At 37.9% G+C, this 20,565-nt stretch overlaps 1 protein-coding gene across 1 annotated transcript in view; it reads right to left on the bottom strand.

Moving 5' to 3' along the window:
- SEC23A (Sec23 homolog A, coat complex II component) overlaps positions 1-20,565 on the bottom strand; it is a 46,732-nt gene that overhangs the window by 13,700 nt on the left and 12,467 nt on the right. Inside the window, 12 exon segments of the mRNA XM_030559223.1 lie at positions 3,499-3,588; positions 4,874-4,954; positions 9,829-9,952; positions 12,707-12,822; positions 13,386-13,544; positions 15,939-15,965; positions 15,967-16,065; positions 16,067-16,085; positions 18,004-18,083; positions 18,368-18,604; positions 20,063-20,149; positions 20,449-20,506. Of these exon segments, the coding sequence (XP_030415083.1) occupies positions 3,499-3,588; positions 4,874-4,954; positions 9,829-9,952; positions 12,707-12,822; positions 13,386-13,544; positions 15,939-15,965; positions 15,967-16,065; positions 16,067-16,085; positions 18,004-18,083; positions 18,368-18,604; positions 20,063-20,149; positions 20,449-20,506 (1,177 nt within the window).

Raw genomic sequence — 20,565 nt, 5'->3', positions numbered from 1 at the left:
GTGGCCCCGCACCTGCCGGGGAAAGAAAGCACTGGCGCCCGCAGCCTCGGAGTTCTCTGTCCCCGACAGGCACGGGGCCGCAGCTTCTCTCCCCTGCCATGGTGTTGGGGACCACTGGTATTATGCCTTAAAGGGGTGCCAACCTATGATCACGTTGTACGCGATTTCGCATTATGGCAGGGCGCGTTATTGTGAGGTTTAAAAGAGTTAAAGCAATTCTATTTTTAAAGATTAAAAACAACTGATAATAAAATAACAAATGATGTACAATTATTTGTCATTGTCCCTTAAACCAGAAGTAGTGAAAATGCTTAACAATAATTTACAGCACGTCATAGAAACTGGAATTCTGATGCAAACTAAAATTTCAAAGCCCAGATTAGTAGAGTCACAGTAGAGTATATAACTGAGTGAGATACAGAGTTCTGTAAGCTTGAAAGCTTGTCTCTCTCTCACCAACAGAAATTGATCTGATAAAAGATATTACCTCTCCCACCTTGTGTCTCTAATATCCTGGGATCAATACAGCATCTAACTAGTAAAGTATGACTCTTATACCTCTGAAACAAGTATCCATCACTTTAGTTTTCAAAATATGCCTGACATTAAGTGGATACTGAGAAGTGTTAGTTTATTAAATCTCAGAGGGGTAGCCATGTTAGTCTGGATCTGTAAAAGCAGCAAAGAGTCCTGTGGCACCCTATAGACTAACAGATGTTTTGTAGCATGAGCTTTCGTGGGTGAATACCCACTTCACCCACAAAAGCTCATGCTACAAAATGACTGTTAGTCTATAAGGTGCCACAGGATTCTTTGCTGAGTTTATTAAATCGTCATTTTACACAGTCTTCTGTGTAAGGTTGACTTTTAAAACTATGTTAGCAATTGTTAAATCCCAAAACAATAGATATGATTTACAAAAGATTATATACAAGCACGTATAGAATGATCACTGGCTAATGCTGATTTTATGTTAACTTTCCCCCATATCACAGTATCTACTGATATGCTAAACTCCTTATTATTTCTATGAAACTTTTTGTGACAATCATATTTCAGTAGAAAAGGAATGCAATACGATCAGTGCTGCAAACATCTGGGTTAAATCTATGTTTCAACTCTACTGTACAAAACAACGTAGCATACCAGATATTAATGTATATAGATTAAACAACATGAAATGGGGGAAATACACTGAAAACATCATACTCTGCAACTGAAGGGGAAAAAATAGCAGTTTGCCTTTTTCTACAAATTAGGATTTCTCAAATGAACGGCAGTACAAACCTAACAGAAATAGAAGTAAACCATAAATAGAAGACTACCTTGTTAAATGTAAGTGAAGCATACGATACATCTCTAACATACTATAAATTTCTTGGGGGTCGCTGTCTAGTGAAAATTCACAAAGAGGAAGGCAAATTATATCTAATTCATCTTAATGAAGGCAGATATCATCCTAATTTTAAAAACAGAGGCTTAACATTTTATTTATGTGACCCCTTTCATGTTGAAGGATCCCCTGAGTGCTTTACCAACTATACATGAAACATTTCACCTACCACTGAAATGCAGCAAAAAATGAGGTATAATGACGAAGCTGTTCAATAAGAAAAGCAATATTACACCACAGTTTCAGACAAGAAGGGAAGAATATGTATCCATCTGCTAATGCAGAGAGAGTAAGTGGGCAGAATGTAATTATTCTAATAATTATGTAGGACACTGGCACTTTTTGCAAGAGTGTAAAAAAAATTAGGTCCACAGGAACTTTAATAGGTAAATCTAAAGTGAATGTAAATCATCAATCACTGAGCAGGTCTCTTTTCAATTTTTATTTCACAAAAGCTGTCTGTCATATCTATTCTTCCAATGCTTATAACCACTTACTGAATCTAAAAGATTTTCATACCTTCTCATTTGAATTAATCTTAGTTTTAAAAATGAGGATTGCTACAAGTCTTGCTCAGAACTTATTTTGCATCTCTGTTCTCTCCTACTATATCTGGGTGCAAGATACAGATTGTCATGTTTGAAATCTTTGCCACAATGGCTTGAGGAAACAGCGTCCTCCCTCTTCAGAGATGAACGGAATAAAACTTTCGTTTTCTTCAAGTGTGAAGCATTTCCAGTTAATCCATAACACTTCCGATAATTAACAATTTAAATATGCTTTAGGAATAACAAACGTAGATTTTTAAAACCCCTATCTAGACTGAAAGAATAACCAGCAGTTTAATAGTAGAATTTCATACAAAGGACCACATTTTCAAAGTTATGTGGGGGTAGCCATTTGTGTACATCTAATTTATACATGTAAATCAGATGTTTGCTCATGCAGATAGCAAGTAATTGGCCAATTTAGGTACATAAATCCCTGATTTATATGCATACATCAAGTATTTGTTTATGTTAGGCACGTACAAATGGATGTGCACAATTGAAGGTGCCTACATTTTAACGTCTGATCTATAACATTCAATCTGACAACCAAAACAATCCATATTTTAAAACAGAAATACAGTACAGAAAAATACATTCACTTACTACTAAAGAACTGCATTATTTTCCAAACTCTCAACATCTATTTGGTAATGCAGAGCTCTTACAATTGCTGTTTGTTACATATGGGTATTTTGAGTCAATATTACTAAGGATTTTAAAGAGAACATTGTACTTTTGCCTATTAAAAAAAATAAGGAATTATTTTTTCTCTCTCTTCTCAGGAGGTACAGAATAGATTTCTCTGCAAATTGAAATAAGTCTTTATTCATCTGGAGCAGAACCCTTTGCCTTCACCTAAAGAGAGAGACAAACCTAAAATATCAGCAATTTATTCCAGGAAGTACCACTCTGGTTTCTGTTCACAAATGTACTGGAAAATCAAAACATGGGACTGCTTAATTCAATCCAACAATGCATATTAAAGAATGTTTACAATAATCTGAAAAATTGCTAAAATATTTATAAAGATCAGAGATTTGTTTTGGTGTTTTGTTTTTATTTTTGTTTTGTTTTGGGTTTTTTTTTTTTTTTTTTACTAATTTAAAAAAAATGCACAACAATGTAAAGCTGCGTATTCATATATCTGGTTAGAAGCAATGTACAATGTAACTATCCAATTTTTCCTCCAACTACAGTATACCAATTCTTCTCTCATCACCAGAGTATCTGTTTATTGAAGCTTACAATTATCTAGGTTTAGAGAGAGAAAGATATAGATATTTATAGATATATATAAATAAAAGTAAACACTTTACAACTAATAAACACTTATTTGTTTTTCTATCTTCTGATATCCGTCATTCAGTAAATGGATCGCTGCTGGTGTACGTAATGTATCATTTATAAACAAAGTCAACTCATCTTGACTGAGGATGGTAATAGATTGTGTGGGAATGGTTGAGGGAGTAGTAAAAATAAAATACAGTATTCAAGATTTACATAAAAATAAAACCACTTTGTTTTGAGTTTATTACAAATGGAGTGAAACTCTACCTGATTGACCACCTCAAAATACAGCGCAAGAGTTGTATTGGGATTAAGGCCACAGATCTTCCATTGACATGTGCCTCCTGTTCCTATCTCCTGTAAATAAATTATATAGAATAATTTTTAAAACAGGAATATTTTGTTGTTGTTCACTAATATACCTATAGAGCAATTAAAAAATGCTGCACTTCTTGCATCTGATCACTATAGGCCACTGTTTCCACTATTTCCTCTGTGTTATGGATCCTCAAGGCTCCTTCTGCTGGCTTCTAGAGGCAGAGAGGCTGCCAACATGAGCAGCAGCTGCAGGCCAGTTCCCTCAGAAAGAGCAGAAGAACAGGAACACACAGTTGGGGGCAGAAGAAATCAAAACAAATCCACATGGAAGGCAATAAGGGACACTCCCAAGATGGCACAGACAGAGTATGGAAGGATAGACATCACAGGGAGGGAATGGAAAGGGAAAAAGAAGGTGGTATTCCTCCATCACAAAGGTGGCAGCAGGAAAGTCAGATAGAGGTAACAGGCTACCAAACTTCCTCTAAGAAAGAGGCCAGAGGTATAACTGTAGGGGAACAAGGTTGGCTTAGGAGACAGATGGTGATTATGCAAGGGAGGTTCTTGGGGCTAGATAGAAGCTACCATTGGGTGAAATAAACTCCTACATACTGGATACTTATCAAACTTCCTAAATGTTGAATTCCCCGTCACTGGTTTAATACTTATTTTTGCTATATACCTCTACCTTGGGAGCCAAAAAAATCTTACCACGTTATATGTGAAACCATGTTATAGCAAACTTGCTTTGATCCACCGGAGTGCGCAGCCCCGCCCTCCAGAGCACTGCTTTACCACCTTATATCTGAATTCATGTTATACTGGGTCACGTTATATCAAGATAGAGATGTATTTGTAGTTGGGTGGTGCATGTTTTTGTGTGTTTTTACATTATATCATATTGATAGACTATCACATATTGATGCAACGTCATTATACAACATAAATGGGTCACAGGATGTAGGGCTTCATGGTACTGTTGTCTTATGACAGAGCAGAGAACACAGTGAAAAGACTACCTCACTGTTGGTGTCCATCCAAAACCAGAGAATTAAAATACATCCAATATATTTAAAAAACCTAACCACCTAAATTCACCAGACTCTGTATATAGCCCTCTGATGACTGAGGGCCTTGAGGCGTGAGTCAGGAGCATATCTGAAAAACTGTTCATGAACAAATTTTAAAATGCTGTTAACGATTTATACAGGGGCTTTGATCCAATAATTAAGTAGTACCAGTACATTTCTTTACAATTCCATAAAACCTAGGTCTTATTTTCTGGCAATTCAAAATTGCACTCACTTACAACAAACATACTTACATTTTCTGACACACAAGGTCCTTTGGAATTGAGAGAGACACAGGGTCCAATAGCTCCTGAAATCTTGATTTCTCTTGAGGTCTTTATATTTAAAAGAAAAACAGGTCACATATTGAGCTATGCTTACTCATACATTCAACACCGATAAAATAACATTTATTTTTCTTTTAACTAGGCATTCAGTGTTTCATCCACACCTTTAAAAGAGGTTATAAATATGTAGGATGTTCAGTACATTTATAATTCTTTCAGCAAGCAAAGCCAACTGCTGTTGCAAACATGCCTAAGTCTAAGGAGTGAACTCTGCTACATGTGTAGTTTTCTAAGTCTGAAATTGTATCGTTTATGAATTATAGCATATAAAAAACACCGGCTACTACTTAGACCTCTGAGTGCCCCAGAAAGCACATTATGGGTGATGTCTACATCACACAACTAAAGGCATTTTCTACTGTAGATACAATCGTTAAAATATTCATGATCTGAGGCTCAGATGAGGGGCTGTGGGATGGGCCATATGATTGTACAAATATCATATTACTATTCTGTATCTCCTAAACATGCTTTGGTAAAAGCAACATCTAATAATTTAAATGATTCTAATACAGTTGTACTGTACAACAGTGTCCTGAAAGAGTTGGGTTTCTCTATTTATCCTTGCCAGTTTCTTCAGCCAAATTCATAGCTAAGTTCGCACAAAACTAGAAGGCCAGATCATTACTTCCAGTAATAAAATCCTCCTGAGGGGGGCTTTGGGAAAGGAAATACCCAGGAGCAGGCCCTCTCAGAGGTCCTGAGAGGCCCACGCCACTTCCAGCTTTTGAGGCCCCTAGCCATAATAAAAATAGAAAATGACGATACATGAAAACAAAATAAGGCACCAAAAAAAGAGTGAGATATAATTTGAATATTTTTTTATTTAACAAATGCTTTTCTAGCCTTTTTCTGTGCAAATGTACTAATTATTGAGGGAAAATCTAGCTTTTGTGCAATGTCACAGTTGATATTAAGCACAGAGCCCATTCAAACGCTCTTGTCCCATAGCTGAACGGTGATAGTTCTTTACCTGAGTCAACACGTTGAAGGTGTGTTCACTTGAAGCCACTGATACAGGCAAACTGACAAAAATACGCAATGCAACTGTGATATTAGGAAACATCCCACAGAGTCCAAGTTCAAGTATTTCTTGAAGCAATTCCTTTGACTTGCAATCCAATTTAAAGTTCATGGAATATATTTGTTTGACTACAATGACCTCCTCATTGAGATCTTTTGAGATTTCTTTGTTGTGCTGTTGCTGAAATTGTTCAGCTGCAAAAAATAGATCTTCATTACTCAGTCTGCTGAACTACCAATGAAACCCAAAAAGGGTACAAATTAGTCACTGTGACTCAAATCAACGTGTAAGACCTGATTGAATAGAGTCGATGGTGACAAGGAAGACATTGACCCTGTAATGCTGCTCGACATCAGATTCAGTAGGTAAATTGCGATCGGTGGAGAACTCAGATGAAATGCCAATATTCTCTGCTACTAATTTGGATTCAGTCAGGATCACATCCCATTGTTCACAAATCAGCTGAATGTCATTGATAAGACTTTCAATGTTATCCCTCTCAACATTAAGTGTAGCATTGCGTGCTTCAATTACCAGATTAGTTTGGTGGATCATTATAAATAGCTTCATTCACAAAGATGACATCAGAATGCATTCAAATGTGGACATGTGCTTCTGAATGGACTGAAGTTCAGTTCGAGCTTGAGCAATGAGACTGAGAGATTCAAGCTCATTTAAAGTCTTTCTCACTGAATTCAAATGCTGTGCAACTGGTTGACAACCATCAAGCCATGCAGACCATCTAGTTTTGGATATCCCATGCAGTGAAACAGGAAGATATTGCTTCAGACTTTCCCACCTTTGCGGACTGCTACTGATGAGATTGTACATTTGCTGAACAGTTCCAAAGTAAATAATTGCCTCCTTGCATGAGTCAGCACAGTCAACACCTACAAGGTTTAGTGCGTGGTTTCCACAACTGGAGAAAATATAGTTTGAATTATGCTCAAGCAGAACTGCGTGTACACCTTTGTACTTCCCAGCCATATTAGATCCATTGTCATAGGCTTGACCAATGCAGACTTGAAAATCTAACTTAAAACCTTCTAGAATTGCTAGTACTCAAGCAGCAATTTCTTTTCCAGTTTTTCTTGTGAAATCATCAAACAAAATAAACCTTTCTTCAAGTGAAAATTTTGAGCTATCTACAATCTTAACATACTGAATAACCATAGTAATCTGTTGCCTGCGAGAACAATCAGCAGTGATTTAAAAATATTTGGCATTTCGAATCTCATCAAGAATTGTTGTTCGTACGGCTGACCCACATAGCTCAATAAACTCGTTCTGTATGCGTGTGGAGAGATAATAGACTTGCATGCGCTTTTGACTCTCTTGCGATTCTCGAACACTATTTACGTACTCTGATAAAAGTGGGTCGTATCTGCTGAGGAGCTCAACTATGCCTAGAAAGTTTCCATTTGCACGATCACCAATACTGGAACCAAAGAAAGCCAATCATCGCTCAGAAAGAAAGAGGATGACATTCAGGATGCGCTCAAGAAGTTCCTTCCAGTTATTAGTTTCTGTACAGAGTTCAGTCAAGAGTAAATTCTCAACTGAACTTTCAGTTGGTGCTGCCCGACTGGCTGATTTCCATGTAACGTAGTTTTTTTTCTGTGATGTTAAACTCTCATGTGATGATATTCGGTCTTTCAACTTCCTCCAACATCTGTTGATGCTCCATCCTGATTGATCAGAGAGAATTAATGCATTTGCAGCACTTTTGTCCAAAATGAAGCGGGGTGCACAGTCCTGCATCCGACGAAGTGGGTATTCACCCACAAAAGCTCATGCTCCAAAACGTCAGTTAGTCTATAAGGTGCCACAGGACTCTTTGCTGCTAGTACTGAGATTGTTTTTCCATATTCCAGCATAACCAGTCTCTTGTGCACATCTCACCACTTGGAAGAGTTTTTGTCAGCAGACGAGTAGGGAAAGCATGATCATCAGCATCTCGTGGAATGTTACTTGAAATTTCAAAACAATTAATTTGAAGAAAAGATTGCATTTGGGCAGCATTGCTCTTGTCAATAATTCCAATGTCAGTCACAGTCAAACCTGTAGTACTCATGAATTGCTCTTGCTCGGTAAGATCTACATCTTCCTGTTGCTGTTGAGTTTCTTGATCATACACAGGCTCTTCTTCTGCACCTGTTACTGTTAGCACATCTCCTTCTTGAATCTAGGCCTACAGACTATGAAAGCCAATGACGATGGCCAAGCTACCAAGCTAGGGCTCAACCAACCAACCGTCACATCTATTAGCTACCATATGAAGATAATAATGAGGAATCTCACACATAAATAATGCCTTAGTCAACTAGACATAAAACTATAAACACTAAATTGTAACAATTGTCTATCTTTCAACACGCACTTGATCCAGCACCAGCCACTAGTCATGGTTCATTTATATAATCAGCTGATCTGAGGGGACACGTTCATCATAGTCTAATCTTGTGCCATCAGAACCAATATATTATTATATTGATAATATATTACATTTGTATTAATATTTATCAATAATATATTATACCTATATTATATTATACTTTTATTAATATTTATGAACATTTTTAATTCTTTAATGATAAAATCTGTATCAGTTAACAAAAAAGTTATGTCTTTTACCAAATCAAATCTCTTATTTGCTTAAATTTGCAGATCTAAGCTGAGAGTGTGTGTCACATTTTGGTCTGATAGCAATGCACATAAAAATAAGTTGCGAAACTTATCAAATGCCAAAAAATTAACACAAGTCTAAATTTGAGGCCCCCTTTGAGCTTGAGACCCAGGCCAAATGGCCCTCCTTGTCCGTCCGTCCGTCCCCCCCCCACCCCCCGACTGGACCTGCCCATGAGAACCTCATCATTTTCCTGATGGGGCAGGTCCCCCCCTGCCACAAGAAAAAGCCCTCGGACCCCACAATTGACTCTCAAGGATCTGTGGGAGGCCAGCGTGCATGTACAACGATGGCCCTTGTACCTCCACACCAACTCTGGGCCCTGGCAGCACACCTCTGTTGAAGGCATGCTACCAGGAACTCTCCCTAGTCACAGTTGCTCCCAGGTTTCTGAGCCATACATAAAGGAGGGGACAAACAAGCACTGAAAGGTACCAAACAATCATCTGACCTTTTGAATTTCCACTACAGCAGACCACATTAGTTTTCACATTAGTTAAAATTTGCTTCACGCTTCCTCACATTAGCGTACCTAGTATATTATTTTGTTTCTTCTGATATATAACAAAATCTCTCAGGACAATTATCCATGCATATATCTGAATTTAGGATACAGATTCTACTTTTCATTGGATCCTAGCCTCTACTGTACAGGTGCAATAGCGGGAGGAAGGCTGGGAAGAAAGAATATAGAAAGTATTTTATCCCACTGCTAGCAACAGAAAAGGATCTCTCCTTAATGCTCAAAATGTGCTAGGAGGGCTAACTACCATGCTTGCCCACACATTGTAGCCCCCAAGGAGGCATGTTGTGCTGGATACGCGTAGCCTCAGATGATTAGCAGGTATGTGGGATTAAGGATAGTTTTGCTGAAATAAGAGAAACAGGATCCCAAACACTCTTGCCTCAAGACCTTATTTTTATGGTACAGTAATAAATCCCTAAAAATAAAGGTTTAAAATGGAAAGTTACTGAACTGCTACTACAAGCAATGCAAAGACAACACTAGAATTAATATGTTAGAACTTCTGAATTTCTAACTTATGCATGAGTTAGAGTCTGACCACATCTGCAGTGGTACCTAAGGGGAAGTGGAAGGAGAGAATACAACACCAGACCCTAATAATATTCATATTAAATTTTGACTCTTACCTTTATTTCTAAAGTGCCACCAAATCCCATTTTAAATTGCCCTTGCATATCTTTGGTAAATACTCTCTGAAAGGTTTGTTTGAATAAGGATGTATTGAAAGAGTCTCCCATTACCATGTAGCCTCTGGATGAAAGACCAAAAAAATACCAAGATAAAACACACAGAAACACAACTTAAAAGCATCTGAACTACTTATTATGCATTCATTTAGCAAACAGGATATACTTAACTTACCTCTCAAAGAACTACCAAAGAATATATCTTCACTGAAATTAGACACCTATGGCTGGCCTGTGCCAGCTGACTTGGGCTCGGGGGTTTGAGTTGCGGAGCTGTTTAATCGTACTGTAGACTTCCCTGAGGGTGCTAGAGCCTGGGCTCCAGCCCAAGCTGGGAAGTCTATACTACAATTAAACAGCCCCAAAGCCTGAGCCCACGGGCCTGCTGCGGGTTTCTAACTGCAGTGTAGATATATCTTCAGAGTTCAAAGTAAAAACAGTTCATTCTGAAACACTCAAACATTTTTTTCAAAATCACCTTAACAGGGACTACTTTCAATTATCTCATTATAAAGCACAATGGGGAACTTTGTAAACAAGTTTCTTACAAGATCAGCACGTCAAGGTCATCAGACCCTTAATACAAAACAAAAGCTTCAACTGGAGAAAACATTGCACTGGAGTTTATCATTACAGCTAGTTTTTAACCCTGCCTTATGGAAATGCATCCGTTGATTAACTTATCCTAATATTCTGATACTATCCCATATAATTTTGCCTCTGTCAGATAAGTAATTATTTCAAACCTGAATCTATTCTCATAAAACACATTTTGTGTGTTAGCTCAGCAGTGCTCAGTGACGATGAAATTACTGTGATTACAGATTGCAGTGCAACTACTCATACTAAACAGTGAAGGACTTTTAAATCTATCTGATTAGCATTTAAGGAATGAGCGTAAAAACACAATTAATGTTGATCCCCAGTAGTGCTCACAGTGTACAAATATAAGGCATCCATGTTTTATAATACATTTGATAAAAAGTTTTGTGTTAAGTTCTGGCCTCCAATTTTCCCTTTATAAATTAACTAGTTTCTGGCAGTCATCACAGTAGAAGTGGGTCTTCAGGAGTTATTTAAATATGAAGAAAACAAATATGGGGATCAGCTCAGAAAGAACAACCCTATGCCTAGCAGGCAACACAGCAGTAGATAGTGAAACAAGTAGACAAAACAGGATGTCAAGGCTGGTATTGTTGGAGAGGCCAGCGTGGGATGGGGCATTGCAGAAAGAGACAGAGGATGGGGCAGAATTACATAGCACCTTGACTCCAAGTACAAGAAGCTTGAACTTGATGTAACAGAGGAACAAGAGCTAGAAGTGGGATTCAAAGAGGGGTTGACATGATCACATTAAGGCATGGAAAATAATCTTAGCAACAGAATTTTGTACTAACTGTAGAGGGGTAGGTAACATGAGAGTCCAGGAGACCACAAAGCAAGAGGTTACAGTAATCAATATGGGAAATTATGAAAGCCTGAGGGAATTTTAGCTGTCAGGACTGAAAAGATGGATCTTAGAAAAGTTGTGCAGCAAGAAGTGGCAGGATTTGGACATGTGAGAGGCAGTGCAGATAGATTAACCCCATGCTATGGCCTTGAATGACAGAAAGGGTGAAGGTGGTGTCCATAGTGAGACAGAATGGGGGAGAGCAGAGAGTTTCACCAGAAAGATCAGTATTTGTTTTGACCATGGTAAGATTTACTGGTGATACCATCCAGGAGATGTCAGAGATATGACTGAATGGAGACAAGTCAAGAGTGAAGAATTTGAGAGTCATCAACACAGAGACTGTAGCTGAAATCTGCATGAGTGAATCAGAATGTCCAGAGAAAGGGTAAGCAAGAAGATGAAGGCACCAAGGACAGATCTCAGTGATATCCCCATGGGCAGTGGGAAAAGAAGGAAGACAACAGCCCACTCCTTCTCCACCCTCCCTCCACAAACCATTCAGAACAGCTAGAGAAGGAGAAGAATCAGGAGAGGGCAGTAATATGAAAGGTGAAGGAAGGCAAGACACTCAAGTAGGGTATGACCCACAGTGCAAGGCAGTAGAGAGGTCAAGGATGATAAGGAAGGACTAAAGAACTGAAGATGTGGCCAAATGAGGGCTGTTTGAATCCTTGATGAAAGTAGTTTCATCAGAGTGAAATGAGAGGAAGTTGGACTAGAATCAATACAAAATATAACACACTGTTCTGAAAAATCTTACTTTATTACCCAACACAACATCAATAGTAAAGAGAATGTTTTCAGGGAGGTCAAAAACACACTATACACAGTACATCATGCACCAAGTTATAAATCTTGAAGAGATTCAAGACACTCAAAAAAATGACATCTAACGAAGTAAGGTTTCCCCCTCAATCAAAGGACAAAAGGAAGAACAAAAATGTAAAAGAAATAAAAGATCACTGTGAAAAAGTTGTGTGCTTGAGCATTACTGAAGCTCAAGATACATATATGGAAAATAAAAATAGATTATTTGGCAACAGTACATAGGCTAAATATTTTAAAAAGACATTCACACTATTTAAGCTCCAAATATTTAATGTTAAAAATAATGAGAATAAACATCCTCATAATTAAACCCAAAATTATGATGGTAAATTCTTCTCAGGCTCACAATAATTTGGGTCTATATGCAAACTACCCACAATCACAGTATACAGACATGGAGTCGTGATTTTTTCTTCTATCGTTTGGAACTAAAACAAAGCCATTAGTATTCTTTGTAATGTAATGAGCACAATATTTGAAATACTTTAAAAAGAAAGTGCACCTTCATACACTACTTTAAACAAATTAGACACATACCCAGTATAGTTGGGACAGCACTTCATCTCCAGAAGACCAGTCTGATCTAGTGCACATGCATATATGTCAATAACATGACCAGTTGTAGCAGCACGATTAGCCAGAGCTTCAAAATGCTAAATACAAGATTAAAATGCATTTATAACAATATGCAAACTGAACTCGTCATACTTAAAACAGAAGCTCTAAGAATTCTTGTACAACAGCTAAATTAAATTGTATCCATATTATACTCTAACATTGGCTAAAAGATTTTTTTTGAGAAGTAAAAACTAGGTGAGAAAGGTCTAGAATTTTTTCTGACTATTCCCTGCTTTTCCCAGCCAGTTTAAAAGGTAATTTGTGGTAGGTTGTTCAAGGAGGCAGTCTACTTAAAAATCAGTGCTACCATTCTAGATCACTGTGCATTAAGGCTCTGATCCAACTCCTACTGAAGTCAGTGGAAACACTCCCAGTAACTTCAGTTGGAGTTGAATCAGGTTCTCACTCAATGTACTGAAAATCCTTATGAAATTTTGAAAGATATGTAGTTATTCAAGGAACATTCAACAACAACAACAAAAATGTTTGTAGGTTCTATATCACTTTATTCATATAGGAATATCAAATGTCTTATTCTAATTATCTGTCAAATAAAAAAAATTTACATCGCTCTTCCCCATATATTGTTAAGTCTTACCTTAGTAGCCTTTTTAACATAATTGGCATTGTCTTTTTCAATGTCGTGCCATGATCTTATAGGTAACTTCAGTTCATCCCCTACAACCATCCCAGGTCCTTGAGTGCCTGGTCCTCCAATGAACATCAATATATGTGCACCAGTGTTAGGGAAAGTACACTGTAGGACACAAAGAAAATCTCAGAGAGCAACTCTTTCTGCTATAAACAATTACTACATAATATTAACAGAGGAAACAACTACGAATTTGTGTCTGTTGTATTGCTTGGACTATAGTAAACAATTAGAATTTCTTTTTCAAAATTCTGAGTAGTAGTTTAACTTAAAATACCATTCTTGCCTCACTAAAACTAGTGTTTTTAACTTTTAAGACAGTTCTACATATATCTGAGGTCTGATCCTCTGAGGGTCACCACTCTACTGACTTCAACTGAGCTAAGATAATTTACACAAATTGAGGATCTGGTTCATGGTGTTTTGGGCATTTCCCCTTCCCTACTAGTTATTACTAGAAATAGCTGAAGGGGGGGCGGAGGGGAGGAGACTATCTTAACTTTCAAGATTTTATCTGCTTCCTTATTCTGAAATCACAACCTCCTCTTACTGCCATTATGTCAACTTGTTACTGAAATGGTTGTCCTCCCAAAATAATGATGTAATATGGAAAATAAACTGCAGAAACAAATGGAATCTTTAAATGGAAAACTTCCTGTTTCCATGCAAGTGTCTTGGGAGATATAAATATAAGAGAGGGGCAAATATTAGATATTGGCAGAATTGTTCTAAATAAAATGTTTTTTTCAGTTGACTTTTGTGCCTCTGTGAAACTAGTGGCTAGAAAACAAGTAGCTAGTTTCTACTCGAGAGGTGTTCACCACACAACTGGCAGTCATGCTGGCACTCTCAGCAGAGAACTGAATGAGTATGGAGACTGAACTAGTTTCTCCTCCTGAGAGGTGGACTCTCCTGGAAGCTGCATAAAAGCAAGGGGAAGCTTGCAGTTTGTTGCCCAAACTCCACCTCTTCTATAGCTAAACAGAGGACTGTCATCACCAGAGCAACAAACCTGGCAATTTTCACTAGTACTGAATTCACTTCCTTAAATTAAAGTTTGTTCCAGTTGGTGTCAATACATCTTTAATGACATAACAAGGAACAATAAAAGTTAAAAGGACCCTGGGCCTGGGAGATGCCAAAATAGAATAATCTCAAAAATGGATTTTCATCATAGAAAAAAAGCAACAGTTCCCCAAATCTTTTAAAGCTAAGCTGGGATATAAAACATGCTCACTCAACTTTCTGCTATGTTCTTTTTTAAAAAGCCATCAAATATGTGCATGCACATGAAACATCTCAGTTAAACGTAACCAAAATGAGACCCTTCCCATGCTATACAGATTAGTTGGGGAGAAAAAAAAACACATCATAAAGAAACCTTCTAGGTTACTCCTGCAAGGAAATACAACCTTTAAAGGGAAGTAAAATTATGTAAATTAAATCCCATTAACAAAGAAAGAGCACAAGGATAGGGGAGAACATAGGCAAGATTTCACATGCCCAGCAGTGAACCATCAGCATCTTGATAAGCTGCCTTCACTACTTTTAACTGATATCATCATCTGAACATATGACTACAAAGACTGCAAAGTAACATTACAGGTAGAGAAGGCTGCGCTGTTTAGAGACTTGAAAGAAGGAGCTAAGACAAGTATGCTGCCACAGTACCATTGGCTTTCAGTATCCAAAGTAAAGGGACAATCCTTAAAGAGAAGGGAATGGGAAGAACAGACTACTGGCTAAGGGTAAAAAATTGCAGAAAATAGTGTTAAATAGTAAAGAGTTATAAGCAAACAGAAGTCACAAAAATCAAAATGGGAAAGAGTTAAAATAGGAAGGGAATAAAAACAACTAAAATAGAAATTAAGAAAAAGGCTAAGAAATTACAAAACACTGAAGAATTGAACAAAAATAAGTATTAAAAGAAAAAGATTGTAACAAGTAGCAGAGTCAGAGCAAACAGGCATGATTTAAACAACTAAAAGACAAAGGGTAATAAAATAACAGGGTAAATAGTCAAGAACTAAGAAAAAATGCATTTTAAAAATCTTGGGCTGCATCCCTTTTCCTTCTCCCTCTTTGCTTAATACACTTTCAATACAGATTTGCAGCTCTTTGATCGGGATGGTATTCTTGCTTTGTAGAGTGTCCCGCACACTTTTGGGAACAATATAAATATTAAGTTAATATAGTAATAAAAGATTGTGGACTTTCCTTTAATCTAGACAAGAAGGCAAAAAGTCATCAACTAAACAACCATAAAGTACAGTAGTAATGTAATTGTGTTGAATATAAAAAAAGAATGAAAAGCATGCACTCAGATTAAAGAGAGGAAAATTCAGGATATGTCATGTTTGTCTCGTCTGAACACAAGACTAATAAACATGAATTACAGAGACTGTTATGTTATGTTTTGATTGCAGCATCCACCATAGAAAGTTTTATGAGGACAATGATCTAGTGACATTTAAAACAATTTTGGTGTAAAACTATTACCTCAAGGAGTCCTACAGCTATAGAAAGAGGCCACTCCAGAGGAACGCAAAGGTCTTTTCCCTTGAGGAACAGGCCAAGGATCCCGTTGTAATTCACCCAAAAGATCAGTAAGATTCATATCAATTTTTCTGCACTGGCTTTAGGAATCTCAAATACAGATAAATGGCATTATGTTAGCTTTAGGATTCTTTTTGGCTATACAACCTTTTAAAAGATAATCAGGACTACTAATTCATTGGCAATGTGTTAGATTGCAATGACAAAAATCCAAATCTGGGTTCAGACCACAGTCTCTTGCTCAATAGGCTGGCAAGGTCTGGAAGCACTACATACACGGTATGCTCAGCCTGCGGAGACAGGAAGCTCCACATGGAGCACTGCAGCTAGAAACAACGCCATGAGACAAAAACAAATCAGGTCACCATGGGAATCTGAGACAGACACTAAAGAGAAGAGGATAATCTTGGAGGGAAGACAAATGAAATGTGAAGGGGTAAAATTTTCAGAATTGTCCAGGAATCTAAATCCCAATAAATTATTTGGCAAATAGCCTTTTTTGCCTATCATCATATCTAAGAGAATGAAAGATCAAATTATATATGGATAAACACTTCTGTTGATATATTTTAAAATGTTGGATATATTTGTATACATAGGAAGACAGAAATAGCACTTCTATATATTCTCAAATGTGCTGAAGCACAGTAAGTTTGTTAAAATACATCTTTGGAAGAAGTCATGATAAACATGTCAAAAGCAATGGAAATGGTAGAAGGGCAACAAATATTGATGTCTGTAAGCAAACTACCCTTGTAGAAAGGGATCTTTTAGTAAAATCTTTTTGAAGGGTGAATCAAATGCATTCTTAGATGTGGAATCCCTTCTCCTTTTACTCTAATTCTCCTATACCAACTTTACAGCCTAAGAGCCCATCTACACTACAATGTTAGGTGTTCTAGTTGTCCCTTGAAATGGTTAAAGCAATTAGACTATTAGAGACCCCCACAGAATGACCAATATGTATGGTAAGAGGGGGAGTCTTATCTGGAATAGACTTTCCCCATTCTTTTCCAATGGGAAATGTATTACTGTCACGACTCTTCCAGTCTCAGCTTCCGAAGCTACATTTGCGGTCTCTAAGAACAGCCAAGCTAAAATTCTGCTCCCCAGAAACCTTCTCAGATGGTCCTTAAACCTGAAAAGCCATTTGCATTAAAAGAGTAGGATAACACACAGCACTCAACCTACTAGAGAGGGGTGGGCAACCTACAGCCTGGGGGCCACATCTGGCCCTTCAGACGTTTTAACTCAGCCCTTTAGCTCCAGCTGGGGAGCGGGGCTTGCCCTGCTCCACATGTTCTATGGCTCTGCATGACTCCCAAAAGCAGTGACATGTCCCCCTCTCTGGCTCCTATGCACAGGAGAAGCCAAGGGGCACCACACATTGCCCCCACCTCAAGCACTGCCCCTGCAGTTCCCATTGGCCCAGAACCACAGGCAATGGGGGCTGCAGGAGCGGTACCTGTGGACCGGGCAGCACGCAGAACCACCTGGCCACGCCTCCACATAGGTGCGGGAGGGGGGGACACACCACTGCTTCCAGGAGCTGCTTAAGGTAAGCGCCACCTGCAGTCTGCACCCTTGACCCCCCTCCCGCACCCCAATCCCCAGCCCTGATCGCCCTTCCACACTCCAAACCCCTCGCTCCCAGCCCGGAGCACCCTCCTGCACCCCCAGCTGGAGCCCCCATCCCACACCCCGACCTCCGGCCCCAGCCCAGAGCCTCTTCCTACACCCTGAACTCCTCATTTCTTGCCCCACTCCAGAGCTCACACCCCCCGCTGGAGTTCTCACCCTCTCCAGCACCCCAACCCCCAATTTTATGAGCATTCATGGCCCTTCATACAATTCCCATACCCAGATGTGGCCCTTGGGCCAAAAAGTTTGCCCACCCCTGTACTAGAGCAACAAAGTGCATGACCCTCAATCATACAAGAAAAAAATAATGAGGTAAAGTTTTCTGGTAAAGCAATTTAGCAATGAGTTTGGTTTTTTTAAATAATACCTGTTAGAAGGTGGTGGCTGCTGTACCTGAGGACCCCAGCCTACTTGTGAAACAGATACTTTAGTAAGCCCCAACATTTCCTGTCCAAAAAATATGGAGAAAGAGAGAGAATTTGATTACAGATTATTTTATCATAGAATATCAGGGTAGGAAGGGACCTCAGAGGTCATCTAGTCCAACCCCTTACTCAAAGGAGGACCAATTCCCAGACAGCTTTTTGCCCCAGATCCCTGAATGGTCCCCTCAAGGATTGAACTCACAACCCTGGGTTTAGCAGGCCAATGCTAAGATCACTGAGCTATCTCTCCCCCTTCCAATCATTTTCAGGGTTTGAGGGTTTTTTAATTGTTTTTTTGTCTATTACCTGAAGTTGTTTTGCAGATAGGTCCTTTGTGCCTCTGAAGACATAGCTTTTTGAAATTCCTTCACAACCAAGCTCATGGACCTGCACCATTCTCCCAAATGTAATAAGCCCTACCAAAGCAGTTGGTGGCAGGAGACTTAATGACATTTGCATGGATTCCTTCAAGGCTTGCAAATCTTCATCTTCCATGCATGTGTCCACAACGTAAAGAAATATCAAAGGCATCTGAGGACCACGCTTTAAGAAATAATAACTGAGTGAACAAGCACATTGTGCAATATATAATTGTACAGAAAATAATTAAATTACAAAAATAAACTTTGTTCCAGTTATATTAATTTTAGTAAATATAGAATTTGTCACACTAGCTCAGACCAATGCTATATCCAATTTGGCAACCCCACCTCGGGCAGTGGCCAATACCTAATGCTGCACAGGAGAGTGAACTCGATACCATAATTAACTCTATCCAAAAGTACAATGCTGAATATAAAAGAAAAAATTCCTTCCAGACCTCACCAGATAACATTTCATGATTCAAAATTATTAACCTTACAAGATAAAAAACAAAGTATTACTCAAAGTGCTGCTAGTGATCATTAAATTTATCCAAACTTAGGAAAAAAAACAGAAACAGTATTAGATCTTCTGATCCTGTTACATTTCATTCCATACTTTGTCTCTATAAATTAGCAGTTCCCCTCATTCCTTTTAAATTCCTTCCCCTGTAATTTCAGCAAGTGTTCCCTTTTATCTAGTATTACAAATCTAGCCAAAAAGAGGGGCTGACAAATTTTAACTTTACCTTTCTTAATTTCAATGCCTCACTGCAGTCCCCTCAAACTCCTTCCTTTTCCGGTCTAATTAACCTTAGTTTTCACAGTTTCTTGTTACATGGCTTTTTTCCTCCACTAATCTCTATTAAGACACTCCCATGCCCTACCATGATAAAATGGAGACAGCTAAATTATGTTAGCTATGCCTGCTTGGTTGGCACTCTGTCACTAATAGCACCCAGCCCAGCTTGAGATTGATGAGTCTGCTACACCGTTGGCTAAGGGCCACATAGCTTTTATCTCATGCAATAAAGGCTCACACACTAAGCTTCAGAGGTCCCAAATTCAATCCCACTCACCAACAACCAGGGTCTTTCAGAGTTACAATTAAATAAGAACATCTAAATTATATTAACTGATAGGCCAAAAAATGGTTATCTGGAAACATACCCAGTTTACTGCTCACCACCTCCTAGAAATAAATTGGTTCCAATATCTATCTATGATTATTCAGATATAATCTTCACTTCAAAGACCATTCACTAAAACTTGATCTAAATTATGTTGGCAAGCAATAAAACGATTTTTCCAAAACAAGCACAAGTGAACTCAATTCCTCATGAAGAAACACATCCCAACAGAAGCTTAAATCTCTAGAACATATAGAACTTCCCTCTCTTGTATTGCCCTTAATAATTAGATAATGTTCCTATAATTTTATTATAGTCACTATAATCAAAAATAGTACTCTCCATTTCCAGTGGATGATACTGGTTGAAGGTCTACAATTGAAAACATGTAGATTATTCACTGCATTTTAATCACTACTGAAACAAAACAAAAGTAAAAGAAGCCATATTCTACATAGCTAGCGTCAATCTAATTTAATGTCAAAGATTTTATTGGGTGGTTTTTTTACCTGTACTACATATTCAATACTAGAAAACTGAGGTAAAAGTTCTGCAGGCTGGTTCATCTCTGATATACCAGCATAAGTAGGAGGAAACTGCAAAAGCAAAAAAAAAAACAAAAAACAACACATATTAAGTACACATTTCAAAATTACAAGTTACAGAAAAAACACTGAAAAATAAACATCTGCATATATTATTTGTTTCTATAAAAAACAATAGCTATCACTACTGTAAAAGCTCTCAAGTCTAGTATCTCAGAATGGGCAGACATCCATATGTTGAGCAGCCTGTTGGCAATTCCAATTCACATGTATAATTTTAAGAATGGTGAATTTCATTTCCCTCCTATAAAAGAAGGTCATTCTATAGTCTGAATACTTTGTTTTCTTACCTGATTTCTTTGATAACAAAAATTGCAAGCCCAGAGTTTTGCTCGATAATCCACTTGGCTATAAAAAGAAAATTAGAAAAGTTAATGTATTATGAATAGTTTGTTTTATATTACCAA

The sequence above is a fragment of the Gopherus evgoodei genome, chromosome 4 (assembly GCF_007399415.2).
Source record: "Gopherus evgoodei ecotype Sinaloan lineage chromosome 4, rGopEvg1_v1.p, whole genome shotgun sequence".
In the NCBI taxonomy this organism is placed as follows: domain Eukaryota; kingdom Metazoa; phylum Chordata; order Testudines; family Testudinidae; genus Gopherus; species Gopherus evgoodei.
The sequence above is the reverse complement of the archived record's forward strand: the minus strand, read 5'-3'. Positions and strand labels throughout refer to the sequence as shown.